The 17,882-nt window shown below is 38.2% G+C and overlaps 1 protein-coding gene across 3 annotated transcripts in view; it reads right to left on the bottom strand.

Moving 5' to 3' along the window:
* The window catches only part of IPCEF1 (interaction protein for cytohesin exchange factors 1), a 104,708-nt gene that overhangs the window by 67,758 nt on the left and 19,068 nt on the right, over positions 1 to 17,882 (bottom strand). The window contains exons 2-3 of one of the 3 annotated variants that reach the window (XM_007516153.3): positions 15,640 to 15,679; positions 14,758 to 14,927 (exon numbers count right to left, since the gene is read on the bottom strand). In XM_007516153.3, the coding sequence (XP_007516215.2) occupies positions 14,758 to 14,927; positions 15,640 to 15,679 (210 nt within the window). Of the gene's footprint in view, positions 1 to 14,757; positions 14,928 to 15,322; positions 15,528 to 15,639; positions 15,680 to 17,882 lie in introns of those variants that run through there. The other 2 variants (XM_060205304.1, XM_016185394.2) reach the window with 2 other exon arrangements.

Here is a 17,882-nt window from a genome sequence, read left to right as displayed (position 1 = left end):
AAATACCTTATAAAATAGAAAGAATGTATGTCTTAAGTATCAACATATGTCAGAAAAATAAAAATAGTTCGAGCCCTGGCTCCCCACCTGCAGGGGAGTCGCTTCACAAGTGGTGAAGCAGGTCTGCAGATGTCTATCTTTCTCTCCCCCTCTGTCTTCCTCTCCTCTCTCCATTTCATGTCTGTCTTTCTCTCCCCCTCTCTGTCTTCCTCTCCTCTCTCCATTTCTCTCCGTCCTATCCCAAAAAAAGTTAAAAAAATGAAAGATAAAAATAACATATATATATATTCCAGAGGCTAAGTAGGTAAAAGAACACCAAACTAGAAACAAGTGAAGTATACTTTAGGAAATTACTGTGTATTCTGTGGTTAAAAACACTATTATTTTTAATGTCAATGGAACTATTTTTCTTGATTTTCAAGAAAACCTGAATTTCACAGAAACAACTTAGAATCAATCTAAGAGAGAGATCATCCCATATTCATTATTCTCTTTCTGGCTTATCTCACTTAACATGATTCCTTTAAACTCCATCGAAGTTGAGGTAAAGTGGTGACTTCACCATTCTTCATAGCTGAGTAGTGTTTCACTGTGGATATAGACCACAACTTGCTCAGCCACTCATCTGTTGTTGGACAGGTAGGTTGCTTTCAGGTTTTGACTACTACAAAAAAAAAAATGCTCCTATGAACACAGGTCTCTTTTTAGATGGGTGTCTTTGATTCCTAAGGATCCATCCCCAAGAGAGAAAATACCGGGTTGACGACATCTAGGTTATGGAAGATGGTCTAAGGACATTCAGTCATGATATTGTCATCATTATTTTAGATAGGCTTAGAATTTACTTTACACACACACATACACACACACTCTCTCTCTTTCTCTCTCTCCCACACACACACACACACACACACACACACACACACAGACTCTCTCTCTCTCTCTCTCTCTCTCTCTCTCTCACACACACACACACACACACACACCATACATTGAATGAAATATAAATATTTCCTCCTTCAATCCAAATGATAAATCTATGCTTTCTAGTCTGTTCTGATAAGCAACTCATCTCCCTCTTCCTTCCAGAACAGGGGAAATGAAAATTGCACAAAGCGCAATCTCTATCCTGCTAGTATTACTTATGCCTGCAGGCAAAGAACTGAGCTTGTTAGCACTGGGCTGTGACATGCACTGCAAAACAGACAAGAAAAGACGATTTTTTTTTGTTTGGGTTGGAATTTTTTTTTTTCTCTCTAGACATCAGAAGTAGCCCTGGCAGCCTGAATGCTTAAAGTCAGCTTTAGAAAAATTATCTTGAGAAGGAGCTGACAATAGCTAATTTACTGAATACTAAGTAGATGCCATCAAGGTATCACCAGTTCTGCTCTTCGAGGAAACTTATACATAACTAAGTGCCCAGATATACAATCCTGACCTGTTTTTATCCTGAAGACCAAACTAGATGGACACTAGAAAACAGGAACGTTGTATAAAAATATTCACTTGCTAGAGCTCAACAATTGGACATTTCCTGAACTTTAGAACATCTTCCATTTCTACCAGGAGTTGAAATAAGAGAAATGAATGTGCAGTCAGAGGATGGCCCAGAAGAAAGAACCCTTTAGGGGTCGGTGGTGCAGCCTACTGAGTGCCTGTATCAGCATGCTCAAGGTACAGGCTTAAGCCCCTGGTCCCCACCTGCAGAGCAAGGGAAGGTTCCCAAATGGTGAAGCAGTGTTGCAGGTGTGTGTGTGTGTGTGTGTGTGTGTGTGTGTGTGTGTGTGTGTGTGTGTGTGTGTGTGTGTGTGTGTCTGCTTCCCTAGCTTCCCTCATTCTCATTCACTCTCTGTCCTATCAAATTAGAGGAGCACAGAACTTGGGTGGTGGGAGTGCTGTGGAAGTATACACCTCTTATCTTATAATCTTGTAAATCACTATTAAATCACTAATAATATACACATATATATAAAGAAAATATCAGTGGTAGAAAAAATTGTTGAATACTGTCTCTTTCACAGTTTCAAGCCATATATTCACATTTCTATTTAACAGATGAAGAATTGGAGGCCCAGAGAAGATGGGAGGCTTTAAGTTAAAAAGATGTCACTGTGTCTGGGTAAAACTTTCTTTGTAATTCTGAACCCAGAGGTATCTTAGAGTAGAGCATATCTCCTTAAAGTCTTTTCTGAAGATATGCATCACGTACAGGTATCCCAAAATCTGACAAGGACTGACAGGGACAAGGGGAAAAGTACGTTGTGGTACATTGTTGGTGAAAAAGAAAACTGATCCAACAGTATGGAGAATCCTTAAACAAATCAAAATGGAAATATCTTATGACCCAGCAATACAATTCTTCTCTAAAGGACATGAAAGCATGAGTTTGGAAGGACATAAGGACTTTATATTCGTAGCTGCACTATTCGTAATTGTCAATAAATGAAAGCAACCCAATTGTTCACTGACAGATGGTTGAATAAAGAAATTATAGGGCCACCTTCTGCACCCCATAATGACCCTGTGTGCATGCTCACAGAGGGATAAAGAATAGGAAAGCTTTCAAGGGAGAGAATAGGAAACTCTGGCGGTGGAAATTGTGTGGAATTGTGGAATTGTACCCTTTTATTCTGTGGTCTTGTCGATACTTTTTTATTTTAAAAATAAATTAATAACAAAAAAGTTATCAATAATGTAAAAAAGAAATTACAGGGCATATATTCAGTGAAATGCTTTTCAGTGAAAATTTAAAAAATGAGATGACAGTCATTCAGGAAAAAAACAGAAGAAACTAGAGGGAATTGTTCTAAGTGATTAAGTGAAGAAGTGAAAGACTGGTTTCATTCATATGTGGAGTACAGATAAAAAAAAGCAAACCAACTTGCAAAAGACAAGTAAACAAACTGTCTATTTTACCTAAACTGTGTATTGAATTTTGTGTTCAAAAAGAAAAAAAAAACTATGGCAATTATCAGGTGAAGGGAGACCATAGAAATTTGGTAGTGGGTGTAGTGACTTACAAACATCTGTTTTGATTTGAAACTATACCATTGAAATCTTATAATTTTGTAAACCACTGTCACATCACTAATAATAAATATTACCAAAAATATTTGTCAGTTGGGGATCAGGCAGTTGCCCGGAGGGTTAAGCACACACGGTGCTAAGCGCAAAGACAGGGGTAAGGATCCCGGTACAAGCTCCCCACCTGCAGAGGGTCACCTCACAAGTGGTGAAGCAGGTCTGCAAGTGTCTTTCATTTACCCTCTCTGTCTTCCCTCCTCTCTCCATTTCTCCCTGTCTAACCAACAACAATACATCAGTAACAGCAATAATAATAACCACAACAACTATAAGACAACAAAAGCAACAAAAGGGGTGGGGAGCCTCCAGGAGCAATGGATTCGTGGTGCAGGCACTGAGCCCCAGCAATAACCCTGGAGGCAAATATATATGTTATTTATCTGTAGAAGCAGCTGGGCCTTTGCAAGAACTTGACTCCAGGTCAGGTGAGACAGCAAAAGACCTTCATGCCTGAGCCTCTGAAATTCCAGATTCAGTCCCCAGCACTACCACAAGCCAGAGCTGAGCAGTGCTCTGGTCTTTCTCTCTACATATTTCTCCGTATCTTTCTCTTGTGTTAAAGTAAAATAAATAAAATATGTTTTAAAAGAAGAATTTGCCCCTCCAGAGGGTTGATAAATCTTCAGATAGTGACTTCTGAGGAAAATCCTCATACCTAACCAAAAGTTCATGTTGGCTCACAGACTGCTTCTCATTCTATTGCTTGGGAAACGTATCCACAATCTTAACACTAAATCATGTATGACCTGAAATCACCTAGGTTAAGAACTACTATGAAGGATCCCTCTCAGAGGTAGATAGCATAATGGTTATGCAAAGAGAATCTCACACCTGAGGCTCCAAAGTCCCAGGTTCAATCCACTGCATTACCATAAGCCAGAGTTGAGCAGTGCTCTGGTAAAAAGAATAAATAAATAAATTTATTTTTAAAATAAGAATCCACCATAGAGGAAAAAATGGACAAATATAGACAGATAGTTGTAGAAAGAATAGTTAACCTTAAGAGGACGTCTGTAGCTTACAATGGAAGGATTGGGGATTCAGAAATCTAGTGGTGGGAACGGTGGGGGGAGTTGTACCCCTGTTATCTTGTAATTTTCTAAATTTTATGGATCCATAAAAAATCGTCATGTGTTTACATGTAGCTCTCATTGTCATTAGAAACGATGTTGTGAGTGAAAGAGTGTGAGTGTATGGGTGTACATTGATTATATATCACCTGTTGAGAACTGAAGTTGTGACGTCATTTTATTTTGGGGAAGCAAAGTAAAACATGTTTGGAAAAATATATACCGAACTTCTCACAATTCGGGTGGTAGGATATTTAATTTATTTGAATAGATGTTAATAGAGCTGGGAAGACAACATAATGGTTATGCCAAAAGACATTCAGACCTAAGGCACCAAAGGCCCAAGTTCAATCACCAGCACCCTAATAAACCAGAGCTAAACAGTGCTCTGGCTTCAACAGATGACTGGCTAGAGAAGTCATGAGATATACATTTTATGGAACAGGACTCTGCAATGAAGAAAAAAAAATGCATCGTGTACTTTAGGACAAAATAGATGGAACTGGAGGTGATAATCCTCAGCAAAATAAGCAAAGAGATGAGAGGCAACTGCCAGATGTTTTCACCCATCTGTGTAATCTAGAGAATTGATTCACATGAACTTGCAAAAAAAAAAAAAAAAAAAAGCTGAAGCAAGAAAACTGTAAGACTGATAAGAACTATGGTGGTTCTTTTTTGAGAGGGTGCAAATACAGAACTTTGGTAGTGGGTCTGGTGTGTAATTAGACATTTTAATCTGACAATCTTGTGACATACTATTAATAGCAAATACATTTTTAAATAAAATAGAAAACATATAAATGTTATAATTCATGTCTTCCTGTCTGTGTGCCTCCCTGTCTTCATAATCTATCTTCATGTTCTGTTTACTTATAGTTTTAAATTTTTCTCTATGAATACATACCATTAAGTCTTTCACTAGTTTAATTTTACAAGAAACAAGTAGTGAATCCTATCAGCAAGAACAACAAAGATAAAGTCAAACATAACTTGTAGTGACTCTGTATAGGATGGTATATAATGTTCCCAAAGAAAAGAAGATGAAGTTCTATCCCCTGACTGGGTTTCTATCTGGGTCAGAAGTCAGAAGACAGTCTGTTGGTCATTACGCCAGGTCCCCCACATTGCTTGATGCTGTGGTCTATTTCCATAATCACTGTTTTGCCTGAGACCCGCCCTGCCTGCAGGGTATTGGTTTAATCCCCACTGGTTAGAACCTTTGCAACAGCTACTATGGAAGCTTTTTACATTCGAGCTCTTTTTTTTTTCTCCACCCCTTCTCCTAGCCATTTCCTTTTCCCACTTGCCACTTTCAGTTAAAGAGATAATATAAAAAGCGTTGTCTCTGATCAATAAAGGCATTACATTGCATTCCCACTCAGCCACGAGTTCCTGGTCTCGTCTCTCCCCTGCAACGCAACCTGACAACAGGAGCTCTGATGTAGCTGAACTCCTATGCAATTCCAAGTCAGCACTGCTCAATAATCTCAACGGTCCCTGAGAACTAGATAAGAGAAACGAAGGATTCGATAGTCCTGATCTTCACAGTCGATTTTGAAAAGCTTGAGGAGTAGCTAAAGAAGGCTGATATTAGAAATATAAGCAATTGTTTCCATGTTATATGAATTTTTCAACAAGTGTTACCAAGTTCAGCTTGCCCCAACAACCCCCAGACCTAATCATAAAGCTGTGGTGGTGAACATTTACTACATTTTAAATTTATTTTTATAAGCAATTAATATTGACTCACAAGATCATCAGTTAATGGGGATAGAAGTCCACACCACTCCCACCACCAAAGTTCTGTGTTCCTGTCTCCCTCCATCAGTAACTGCTACAGTTCACCCAAGGTAGCAGATATGGGTTGACTTAAACACACTTTTTTTTTTCAAGTTTGGTATTTCAACTCTCTATATTCCATATATGAGTGAAATAATCCAGTAGTTGGCTATCACGTCCTTAATTCACTATGTACAATCACTGCCAGGGGAAACATTGTTATATAAACACATTCTGGAGCATACAATGGGTAGCATCTCAGAAAATAAATAAATAATCCAAACATCTTTTTTTTTTGCCTCCAGAGTTATCACTGGGGTTCAGTATCTGCACTACAAACCCACTGCTCCTGGAGGCCACTTTTTTGTTTACTTTTTTGGGGGGATAGGACAGAGAGAAGTTGAGAGGGGAGGGAAGACAGAGAGGAGGAGAGAAAGACAGACACCTGCAGACCTGCTTCACCGCCTGTGAAGCGACTCCCCTGCAGGTGGGGAGCTGGGGGCTCAAACAGGGATCCTTACACCGTTCCTTGTGCTTCACTCCATGTGCGCCTAACCAGCTACGCTACCACCCAACTCCCCTCCACATATATGTTCTTAGCTAGGCAGTAAAGCAGAATTCAAAAGCTCCTCAATTATTGTTCTGTTCAGGATCTCAAGTAGTTCATAAACAATCTTCCTTTTCCCCTTTCACTCTATCAGTTGTCATCTTCAGTTCAGTTCCTCACTTGCAGCTGTCAAAGTATTACACTTTGACCTATATAGGTTAGCCCACATTTTGCTTTCTCGTCCTGATTTAAATACAATCTCATATAATCCATTTGGATTATATTCACTGGAATATTTTTAATCATAGAAAATTTGTACAAGAAGCATTGGAAAATCAGTTGATGGCTTGAACAAAGAGTATAGAGTTTAAATGAATTGGAAGCTCAGAATTCATAAAGCATTTCATGATAGTAGAACTCTGGAAACGTCAAGTGTTCAGTAAAGCTTTGGTTAACTTATTTGATAACTAATCAATAATCAATTAGTTGGCACAGGAAAAAAATGCCAAATGACCGACCTCACTCATAAGTGGAACTTAAGAAATGAAATCTAAGGAACGGAAGTCCCAGAGTGAAACAGACTTGCTGTGGTCTAGTACATGGCAGTGAAAGACTTCAAAGGTGGGAGGTGAGAAAGTGGTGAGAATATGAGGAGGACCCAGTTCACAATGGTGAAGGAAGACTGCATTTTGTAATGGGACTAGTGCACAGATGCCTAATAAGGGGAGATAATAAATGGTAGTTATGTGGCAGCAGTTGTTCTGCAAGCCATTATTTCTCGCAAGGAAATCATTGAAAAGGGGCTGGGCTGTAGCGCAGCAGTTAAGCGCACATGGCGCGAAGTGCAAGGACCAGCTTAAGGATCCCGGTTCTAGCCCCAGGCTCCCCACCTGCAGTGGGGAGGGGGTTGCTTCACAAATGGTGAAGCAGGTCTGCAGGTGTTTTTCTCTTCCCCTTCTCTACCTTCCCCTCCTCTCTCTATTTCTCTGTCCAGTCCAACCACAATAACAACAAGGGTAACAAAAATGGAAAATAACAGCCACCAGGAGCAGTAGATTCTTAGTGCAGGCACTCAGCCCCAGTGATAACCCTGGAGGGAAGATAATAATAATAATAATAATAATAATAATAATAATAATAATAATAATAATAATAATAATATGATTGAAAAAATAATACTGTTGTTTACTGGTTCTAGGCTCAAGGGCTAGTCTAAACAGGGAGGTAAAAAAATATGCTCTCAGGTACTTACATTATAGTGGATTTATAAAAAAGAAAACATAATAAACTCAGGTTGATTTATGCATGAATTCCCCTGGAACATTTTTTTTTCTGATATATGGTAAACTCACTCAGATCTTTTTTTTTTTTCTAAAAGCTGTGCTAATGGGCAATTACTCATGAAAAATACATAAGAGCTAAATGTCTCTTTCACCAAGGGAGAACTGAATCATTTTTTATTAATTTATGCTGAAAGAAAGTTACTCGTTATTTGTTAAGAATTTCAAAACAGTAGTCTCATGAAAAGAAAAATTCTTGATATCATGTTCTACAAAGGAAATTCTTCAAATCTAAAGTCTGTTTGAGTCAGATGGTTGGACTTAAGGTCTGAATTGGATCCCAGGCACTGTATATAGCTAGAGTTTCTCTTTTCTCTCTCTCTCTCTTTTACTCTCTCTCTCTCTTTCTCTCTCTCAATCTCTCTCCTTCCAATTAAATAAATACATCTTTTTCTAAAAGCTTAAATCTTTGTTATACATATTCCTATAACATTGATTACAGAAAAAAAAAATAACTTTCCAAATCTTAGAGCCTCCCAAATTCACACGAACAACACGTGTAGCTATAGATAGAAAACATACGATCATACGATGTGGCCACAGATACTTGTACTCTCAGGCATGTGGGACCATCCAGATGGTGAAGAAAAAGGTCAATCACATTTGAACAGGCAAATCAGATTTTAAAGAACTGAGAATTCTGTATATCTTTCAAGTCAGATATTACCCTGCGTGTCTCATCAGTTCATCAAAAATCCTTATTAAATCCAGAGTTGTCTGAGTCACCTTCCATACATAGGGCCAGGAGTATCAGGGTTTCCTAGAACTATTGATAGAATAACACAGATGACATAAATAAATGATTGATTCTCTACTAAAGAACTGAAAGCCATTTTTTACAAAGACTATGCAAATCTAAAGTAATTGCAAAAATTAAATAATGAGTCCAAACAGAATTCTGTCTTTTCATCCATAAAGTCACCTTTTCTCAATTTCTATATTATTTCTTGAATCCAAGACTTGGAATGATTCTGATTTCAGCCTTCAATGTTTCTGTCTTGTATTCAAATGATAAATGGGGCTGTCCTTACTTAAATATCAAATGTCCTAAGTGTCCGGTTGCCAGTATAGTCCAGGACTTTAAGCCTCAGTGTCTGTGTTCGTTCACCATCTCTTAGCTAACCTTCTGTAAACTTCTTCGTTCACCAATACATGTTGTCAAGTATTCCTGGAGCAATGGTTTTCCGATGTGAATCTCACTAGGTCATCTTTTGACTCGAGAACATGCTGTAACTTCCTGTTGCCTACTGAATATAATTCACATGCCTAACAACAGGTTCAAAGTCCCCATTCAGTAAATCTGACCTGTTTCTATAGGAAGGTTAGATAGACCCAGGGAAGAGCCTTGCTATTGGGAGATAGTTTTTTGTTTGTTTGTTTGTTTGTTTGTTTGTTTGTTTGTTTTTACTAGAGCACTGCTCAGCTCTAGTTTATGGTGGTACTGGGGATTGAACCTGGAACTTCAGGCACGAGAGTCTCTTTGCATAACCATTATGCTATCTACTACCCCAACCCTTGGTAGATAGTTTTTAATCCCAGCTCTGTCATTCATCCTTGTGTGACTTTAGGCAAGTTGCACAGATTCCTCAAGATTCACTAAACTCCCTTGAAAAATGGTAGTAATAAAATCTGTCTGGCTGGGTGATTATGCAAATTATATGTAGTGCCTAATACAGTGGTTTGACACAGCGTATTATGTTTTCATCCTTTGTGTTCATAATAGTCTATAGAATAAAGTGCTCAGCCCCCTAGACCCTAAAACATATCCCTAAAAAACAAATCCCATCCAAGGCTGACCTTAAGAGAATCTTTTTCCCCAGAGGCTTTATATACTCACTGCAACCCACAAGAATTGTGGTTTTGATGGTGATGAAAATAATGTTTAGCTATTAAGTAAAGCTAGCCACTTTGAAGGAGGAGATCTTGCAGCTCTGGAAAATAATAAAACACACATCTTCCTAGCTAGAAAGTAAAGAAAACCTTTCAGGGATAAGAATCACTGTGACAGAACTTCCTCACATTTGACTCCAAACATTTTTCTTGCTTATGGAATTTAGAAAACTCATCAAGATTGCTCAAAGTCAGAGTCATCTTCCTTATTATACAGTTCACCGAAATTATTTCTACGTCTTCAAAAAAATAGTGCTGGGGAGTCGGGCAGTAGCGCAGCAGGTTAAGTGCACTGGCTTAAGGATCCTGGTTCCAGCCCCCAGCTCCCCACCTGCAGGGGTGTCTCTTCACAGGTAGTGAAGCAGGTCTGCAGGTGTCTATCTTTCTCTCCCCCCTCTGTCTTCCCCTCCTCTGTCCATTTCTCTCTGTCCTATCCAACAAGACGACACCAATAACAACTACAACAATAAAACAACAAAGGCAACAAAAGGGAATAAATAAATACTTAAAAAAAAAACAGTGCTGTAAGGATGTGTGTGTCGGTGGGTGGGTAGGTTAATGTATGTAGAGGGTGAAAGGTGATGAACTATTCATTCTGTGAGCCACTTAGAAGTACATGTTTATATCCATGTCCTGTAAATAATAATAAACAGTCATGGAAAACAGCAAGTCTGACAAACATATATCAAAAGTGGAGTGACTAAAATAATAAGAAAAGTGTAGGTGCTAGGGGAAGAGAGAGGCTGGGTAAAATTTGGTCAGATACATGCTCATTTAGAGGAAGAAGCACTATTTAAGAACCATCTGACTTATGAGAAGTAGAAAGTTAGCTGGAATGAGAAGAAAGATGTTAGGGCATGGAATCAGAGCTTTTTGAAGGAATAAATATCATATGAAAAGATGTGAAAGGTGATACAAGGCATTGGACTGTAATAAGGAGTTGGAAAACATTCTGTAGATGAAGTCTGAATAGGATGGAGAGGGAAGGGAGAGAGGTAATTACGAAGGTGAAGGAATCTCTCAGAGCCAGGAACTGGAGATGTATTATGACTTATGAGCAAGCCTCCCCCCCAAAAAAAAAAAATGTGTCTATTTTTCAATTCAATGTTTCAAAACATTCTAGATATTTAAGGCTGCTAAGTTTAAACCTATATGTCAGGTTAAATAAGCACCCTTGTGCTGAATCATAATCTACATATATGATGAAGGATGTGTAAAGATGGCAGATGAGTGTCTAGACTTAACCTTTCTCAAGGAAACTGAGTGATGCTATTTGTGGTAGCGAAGTGTAATGAAAGAATGTATGGGGACCAGGCACTGGCACACGTGGTCAAGTGTTCATGTTACAGTGCACAAGGATCCAAGTTCAAGCCCCCAGTCCCCACCTGCAGGAAGAAAACTTCACAAGTGGTAAAGCAGGGCTACAGGTATCTCTCTGTCTCTCTCCCTCTCTATCTCACCCTTACTTAAATTTCTCTCTTCCTCTATCCAATAATAAATAAAAAATTAACTTTTTAAGAGAATGTATTATACTGGGGTCAACTCCTGGGCAATGATAACCAAAATACATAAATAAATACCCTAGAGAGGAGGAGAGGGTGATGTAGTCTCTTTTGGAAGAATCAAAAAACAACAGAAATAAGCAGAGATTCCCCTGAGCTCAACTGTAATTTCACAAGAGAATTGCCCTAGATTTTTTTTTTTCTAGAGCTGTTCACTCAGAACCTTGATGAAGGTAGAAAGTAGGGTGATTATCTCAAGTCAATTATCCTGTTTCCCACATGGGGTCAGGTTGGCATGTCAGAACCATCCTGGACTGCAAAGTCCAGGATGCACAAAAGTGATATATTTTTTCCCATATACTATTTGTGTAACTTGGGACAATTTAATTCATCCACTCTGAATTTCCATCTCCCTGAACTCCAAATGTCATACTTGTGGCTCAAAATCGAGTACAGCCTGCAAGAATGAGGTCCTAGTTTGATCTCAAGTTCAACACATGCCAGAGTAAGGGTCTGGTTCTCTCACTCTAAAATTAATATCTAAATTGTTTTAATGTGACAAATATTGATTCTGAGGGTACTTTTGAGGTTTAAAGCTAGAGCATTCAGAAAAGGATTCGAAGTATTCCTTGGCAGGTATCAGGCATTCAATGAGAGGCCTCTCACTATGATGTCTTTGGCTCTATTACCACTCAGCATCCAACCATATAAGAATGAATAAGTAATAAAGAAGGTGGGATAAGAAGTTTGTTCATTAAGCTTAGGTGTGTTGGGAGCTATTTTATTGATTCTGAATTTCTTTAAGTAGCTGAAAGTAAATAAATTGTCCTCAGTGTGAGGGGGATGTCTTTAACTCTTATTTCACAGTTGGCATTCACAAGGATAAGAAGAAGATGACTACTAATTAAACATTCATAGTGTTTTCCCACCTAGGAAACATATAATTAAGGTGTCAAAGGATGCATGTGTATGTACATGTATGTGTATGTGTGGAGGTAGACTATTCTATAAGACAGTCGTAGAATTAGGGAGTTGAACAAGTTCTTCAGTTACACATCATTAGCTTACTAGTGACACTATTCTCCTGTGCTCAGCTAGCAGTCAATTCATGCTGCTAAAGATGAGTGGGCTCAATGGCATGATGTTTTCGACTTGAGTGTTGTTTTATGTATTTGCATGAAAGAAAGTCAGATCAAGGCTTTCTGAATGTCTGAGACTCTTTTTCTCCTCTTTCTAATCTAGTCTCAGGAACAGACTGCTCCCTCTGGAAACATGAGATTCTCAGCTTCTAAGACTGGTATTTCGTTGTTCCTCGAAAAGAAACAAAACCAAATGAGTGGATAGCATCAAATAAGTCAAGCACTTAAGTTGTATAGTTTGAGAGGCTTCCTTTGAATTCAGTGAAGACAGGGATTTGCTTCTGTAAGCAAATAATACATTTGCTGCATATTTGATTGTAAACAAAACTAAATGTGCTATCTATGTCTGTCTGAGTTTTATTATTTCCAATAGATATGCTATGTCTAATTGGTTCTCATTCCTGCCAACATCCCCTGGACATTGCTGAAGAGCTATTAAAAGGTAAATTGTCTAATTTTAATACAAGATTCTGATCACCATCATATAGTACACCTATTCAAAAGCAAGAGTTTAAAGTAACAGAAAAACAGAGGACAGAATTTACAATAACCTTCATTCTCCTTTAAAAAAAGGAAACTATTATCATTTTAGGAAAAATTCAATAGGACAGAAGAGGACACTTCAGCCGCTGATGGTATTTCTTTGGGTCTGTAGTAGTCAAGAGAGTAGAAGAATATAGCTAGAAGAGATGAAAAAAGACTACACAGGCTGCACAGTGATTCTTTCTTGAGAACCTTTCAGATTTTTTAAACTTGTTAAAACTCACCAAAGGCTTGAATAATTTTATAGAACTTAAAAGAAAAATATGCAAAGGAGGAAAGAAATAATATTGGAGTCATCGGTGGGGTAAGGGAATAAACACATATTTTTTTTTTTAAAAAGTATTTATTCTGGAATACCCGAGGTGAACTGGGTTCATTTTTACCACATCTTTCTAGGACTTATATTTAAAAGAATATGGAAAGGAAGGACCGGTGTAAGGAATCCCAGTTCCAGCCCCCAGCTCCCCACCTGCAAGGGAGTCACTTCACAGGCGGTGAAGCAGATCTGCAGGTGTCTATCTTTCTCTCCCCCTCTCTGTCTTCCCCTCCTCTCTCCATTTCTCTCTGTCCTATCCAACAACAATGACATCAATAATAACTACAACAATAAAACAACAAGGGCTAAATAAATAAATATTTAAAAATAAGAGAATATGGAAAATAACATTCTGTGCTATTGACTGATGAAGATAAATTTCTCAACTATACATTTTGATCACAAAATATACACAACACTTATGTTTATAAAGGAATATGCTTTAAAACTTCCCTCACTTTTGTAAGGAGCATATGAAAATATACATTTTTAAATGTAGCTTATTTGAATATAAGAGAGAGAGAGACCAGAGCAATGCTCAGCTCTGGTTTATGTTGATATGGGGGACTGAGCCTAGGACTATCACGCTCAGGCATGAAAGCCTTTTTGTAAAGCCATTATGTTCTCTTCCTCACTTATAAGTCACTTTTTAAATGGTATCATATAGAATTTGCCTGGCTTATGGCCAAATTCTTAAGTAATTTTCCCTTAGTAGATTAAAAGTCATTCATTGAGGATTTTCATTAGATTCCAAAGAGAAACTCAGGTGTTCCTGAGACCAGCAATGATCTGGGCTTAATGGACAAAGTTGTGAGGTGAAAACAGTCATCCAACAGTCAACACTGCCATTTCCTCAGTGTTTTAAGTCCTGTAAGAGAAGCACACCTTCATCGCAACAGAAAACTAACCTATGAAACGAACCTCAAAAGTGCACTGCCTGTCCAAGCATATATTTGGCTACTTTGCTATCAGGTGTTTGTCCAAGCATCACTAGTTTAACACTATCACAAACTAGGTCAAATAACAAGAGACAACAGCAGCCAAAACAACACTGGCACACAAGATAATAATTCCACAGTAACCCCACCTAATAAAGATAGTCAGAAAAAAAAAAAGGATACATTGATAGTTAAAGAAGAGAAATGGAAAGAGCTTCCCTGAGCTGAATTATTTTATAGCCCTTGTTGGTCTTAACACTGAGTTCCTCCTAGTGGGTGCCTTAACAACATAAAAGTGCCTAGATCAAGTGCTGTCCATGGAAGTCGAGTCACTTAGAATCTCATGTTGAACACTAACCTTCATTGAATCCTAAAGCCTCCTTCCACAAGGACATAAATTCGGACACCCTCCTCCATGCAAGTAATGATTAGTCAAGCAGAGTGCTTTTCCCCTCTACAAATTACAATAGGGTAACCTACATATCTGCTGGACCTGAAACCGTTTCTGCGAGTAATCTGTTTATTCTGTTCCCAGCTTTTCCAGTGGGTTTGCTTGAATCCACTCCTAGCTAAAGAAGTTGAGGAAGAAAACAACATAAGACAACTCACCATTTGGTTACTGTACCAGTACAGGGAGGAACCCTTGAGCACCGCCCAGAACTTTTTCCATTTGTTGCTCAGGAAAGTTCCCTTTTCCTTTTTCTTGTACAGCCACCCTTGACAATCAGCATGGCCCAGGTCTTTGCATGATATCCTCCTCCGACTCATGGTGAAAAAACCTGCAACCGTTATATGAAAAGTAGGTGGAGGATTTTCTTTATCCAGATCATGGAATGAACCTTCATTGCTGATGGTTCCGTTTCTTAGAATTGGAGTTGATTATGTTTTTTATTTTACAACATGTATTCCACAAATAAAGATAGAAACAATTAATACAAAGAGATATCTACTTCATTTTTAAATATTCACTGGGTGCTTAAATGGTACAAGACATATGCCCAAAGAAGCAGGGAGACCTCTACCATGCAAGTGTTAGTCAAAGATTATTAAGCAGCCAGAATAAGTTGCAAAGAATAAAATCTTGAAGCTGGAAGGCACCAGATTGCACCAGCACAGCTCTTCTCAACAATAATAACAGTAGTTATGCAATAGAAGGAAAAGGGTTAATGCCCACCTAAAAACGCTGCCACTTCGAGATTCAGTGTCAGTTTTTCTTAGCTCTATTGACATACCACGAGGGATTAATCGAAAGGAGCAGCATGCCAGCGTTTCTTAAAATCCATGCCCAAATCAACAGAAATCTCATCTGACATCCACCTCCTGATATAAGCAGACAGAAATCTGATACCAGAGAAAGCCACACTCCATGCTCTCTCTCTCTCTCTCTCTCTCTTTGTCACACACACACACACACACACACACACACACACACACACACACACACACACACACACAGAAATCGGGGTAAAGAAACAAAAGAGATCTAATTACCTTGAGTTTTCTTTCTGGGCTTCTGACGCAAAGGAACCTGCTGAAAATGCAGGAAGGAAAGAAAAGAGGAAATTTCTGATTGTGTGGTAACATTTGTAAAGAGAGAAGGAAGGAGGAGGTGGCAGTGTTTATGAGCAGGATGGAATCTAAAAAAAAACTCTCCAAGCAGAGCTAACCGGGAACTACTAGCTGAGGCACAAAATGTGCTAATTAGAATCAATAGATTTTGAGCCGAACCTGAAAAAAAAATATGTAACACAGCATTTATCACGATCATTTCCTGTTTCCAAACCCTCTCCCCGCAGTTCTCTCACTACCACTTTAGTTATGACAAGACCATGTTCATGAAAGTTCTGCAAAATAATCTAATATTTCTTCCTTTTCAAAATTCTTCTGCCAGCCAAGAACAAAAGATTTCTGCTTCTCTTCTTGCAATTTATAGGTGATCATAATTATTGAAATAAGCCTGGAAGGTAATGGTTCACAGTTTCAAAAATATCACAGGTTCATTGAACTGTCAAGTGCACAGTTCTGCAATTCCATAGGGTCAGCCTCAAAACCATGTGAACTAAATAACCATGAAAAAAGAAAGAAAGGTAGGAAGGAAGGAAGGAAGGAAGGAAGGAAGGAAGGAAGGAAGGAAGGAAAAAAGAAGGAAGGAAGGAAAGAAGGAAAGAAAGAAAGAAGGAAAAAATGAAGGAAGAAATTCCACAACCTATTTTTGGGGAGATCTAAGGACCTCATAACCCTCCTTTATCAGGAGTTCTTATGCACAGGTCAAACCTAAAATTCTTGGAATTTTTTTTTAATATTTGTGAATCTTTTTATATGTTATAGAAGATAAACTATTAGTTAGCTTTTATACCAGTGCTTAAAATACTCAAGTCAGATATAAGACGCTGCACCTGAGGTTTCATTTTTTTCCACAATGCTTTAAACAAACCATGTAAAAACAGACTATTGCCAAAAACAAAAAAGCACTTCTAAATGGTCCACTAGAGGGCTGATGATAGAGCTCACTTGGATATTGTGCTGCTTTGGCATGTACATGACCCAGGATCGATCTTGACCTCAGCCACATTAGGGATGCTCATATACTGTAGTTTTTGATACCTCTGTATCTCTGTCTATCAAGGAAGAAAGAGAGAGACAGAAGGGAGGGAGGGGAGGGAGGGAGAAAGAAAGGGAGAGAGAAAAAGAGAGAGAGAGGAAGAAAGAAAGAAAGAAAGAAAGAAAGAAAGAAAGAAAGAAAGAAAGAAAGAAAGAGGAGAGAGAGAAAATGGTATATCAGAGGTGGAGATGCAGTCATGTGTATGGAAAGAGACACTGTATATATAAAAGAAGTTTTGTTATTTTTCCTCTTTAATATCTAAGATGGACTTGCTCAGGTCCAATGATTCAATTTTTGAAGTTATCAAGTAAGAAATTTGCTATTTATTACAGCATTTTGTGTTCTTCTAGGTGCACTCGGCAAATATTTGCATATGTAACTACTGATCTAATAGGTACTGTGTATGACTTACACATATGTTTGGAAAAAAAGAATATGACTTAGCGGGACTAGAATGGGATTTTGTTTGTTTGCCCAGCACCACTCAGCCCTGGCTATTGGTTGTGCCAGGGACCTAGGAACCTCTTATGTGTAAATCTTATGTAGTAGAGTTTCACAAATTTCCCAGCCTTAGAATGGGTTTATATTTTCTTATTTATTTGGGATAGATACAAAGAGAAATTGGGTGGGAAGGAGGAGATGGAAAGGGAAAGAGACACCTGCAGCCCTGTTTCACTGCTTATGAAGCTTCTCACTGTAGGTGGGACTAGAAGCTTGAAGCTGGGTGCTGAAATACTATAATGTGTGTACTCAAAGAGGTGCGCTCAGGCAGCCTCAGGATGGGATTATTATTCCTAGAAACGTACCTGTCAAAATCAGTAGCTATGTTACCCAGGGGAAAAAAATCACATTGCCTCTCTGAACCCAATTATTCTTTAGAAAATTCAGTTTACTTATCACACCTTTAGTTACATAAATCTCAAAAAAAAAAAAAAAATTAACACTGTATGTGAAAATGCCCTTAAAACTTAGAGCATTACTCTGTATAATTGTATTCAATATAAAGTGACATAATTATAGACGTAAACATTTCATACTTAACTGACAAAAGTTAAGATTAGCCAGACTTGTAATTTCCCTCAGCAAGCATGATGATATTAGAGTGTTTAAATTTACAGCCCTGGGGAATATA

The sequence above is a fragment of the Erinaceus europaeus genome, chromosome 13, assembly GCF_950295315.1.
Source record: "Erinaceus europaeus chromosome 13, mEriEur2.1, whole genome shotgun sequence".
In the NCBI taxonomy this organism is placed as follows: Eukaryota; Metazoa; Chordata; class Mammalia; order Eulipotyphla; family Erinaceidae; genus Erinaceus; species Erinaceus europaeus.
The sequence above is the reverse complement of the archived record's forward strand: the minus strand, read 5'-3'. Positions and strand labels throughout refer to the sequence as shown.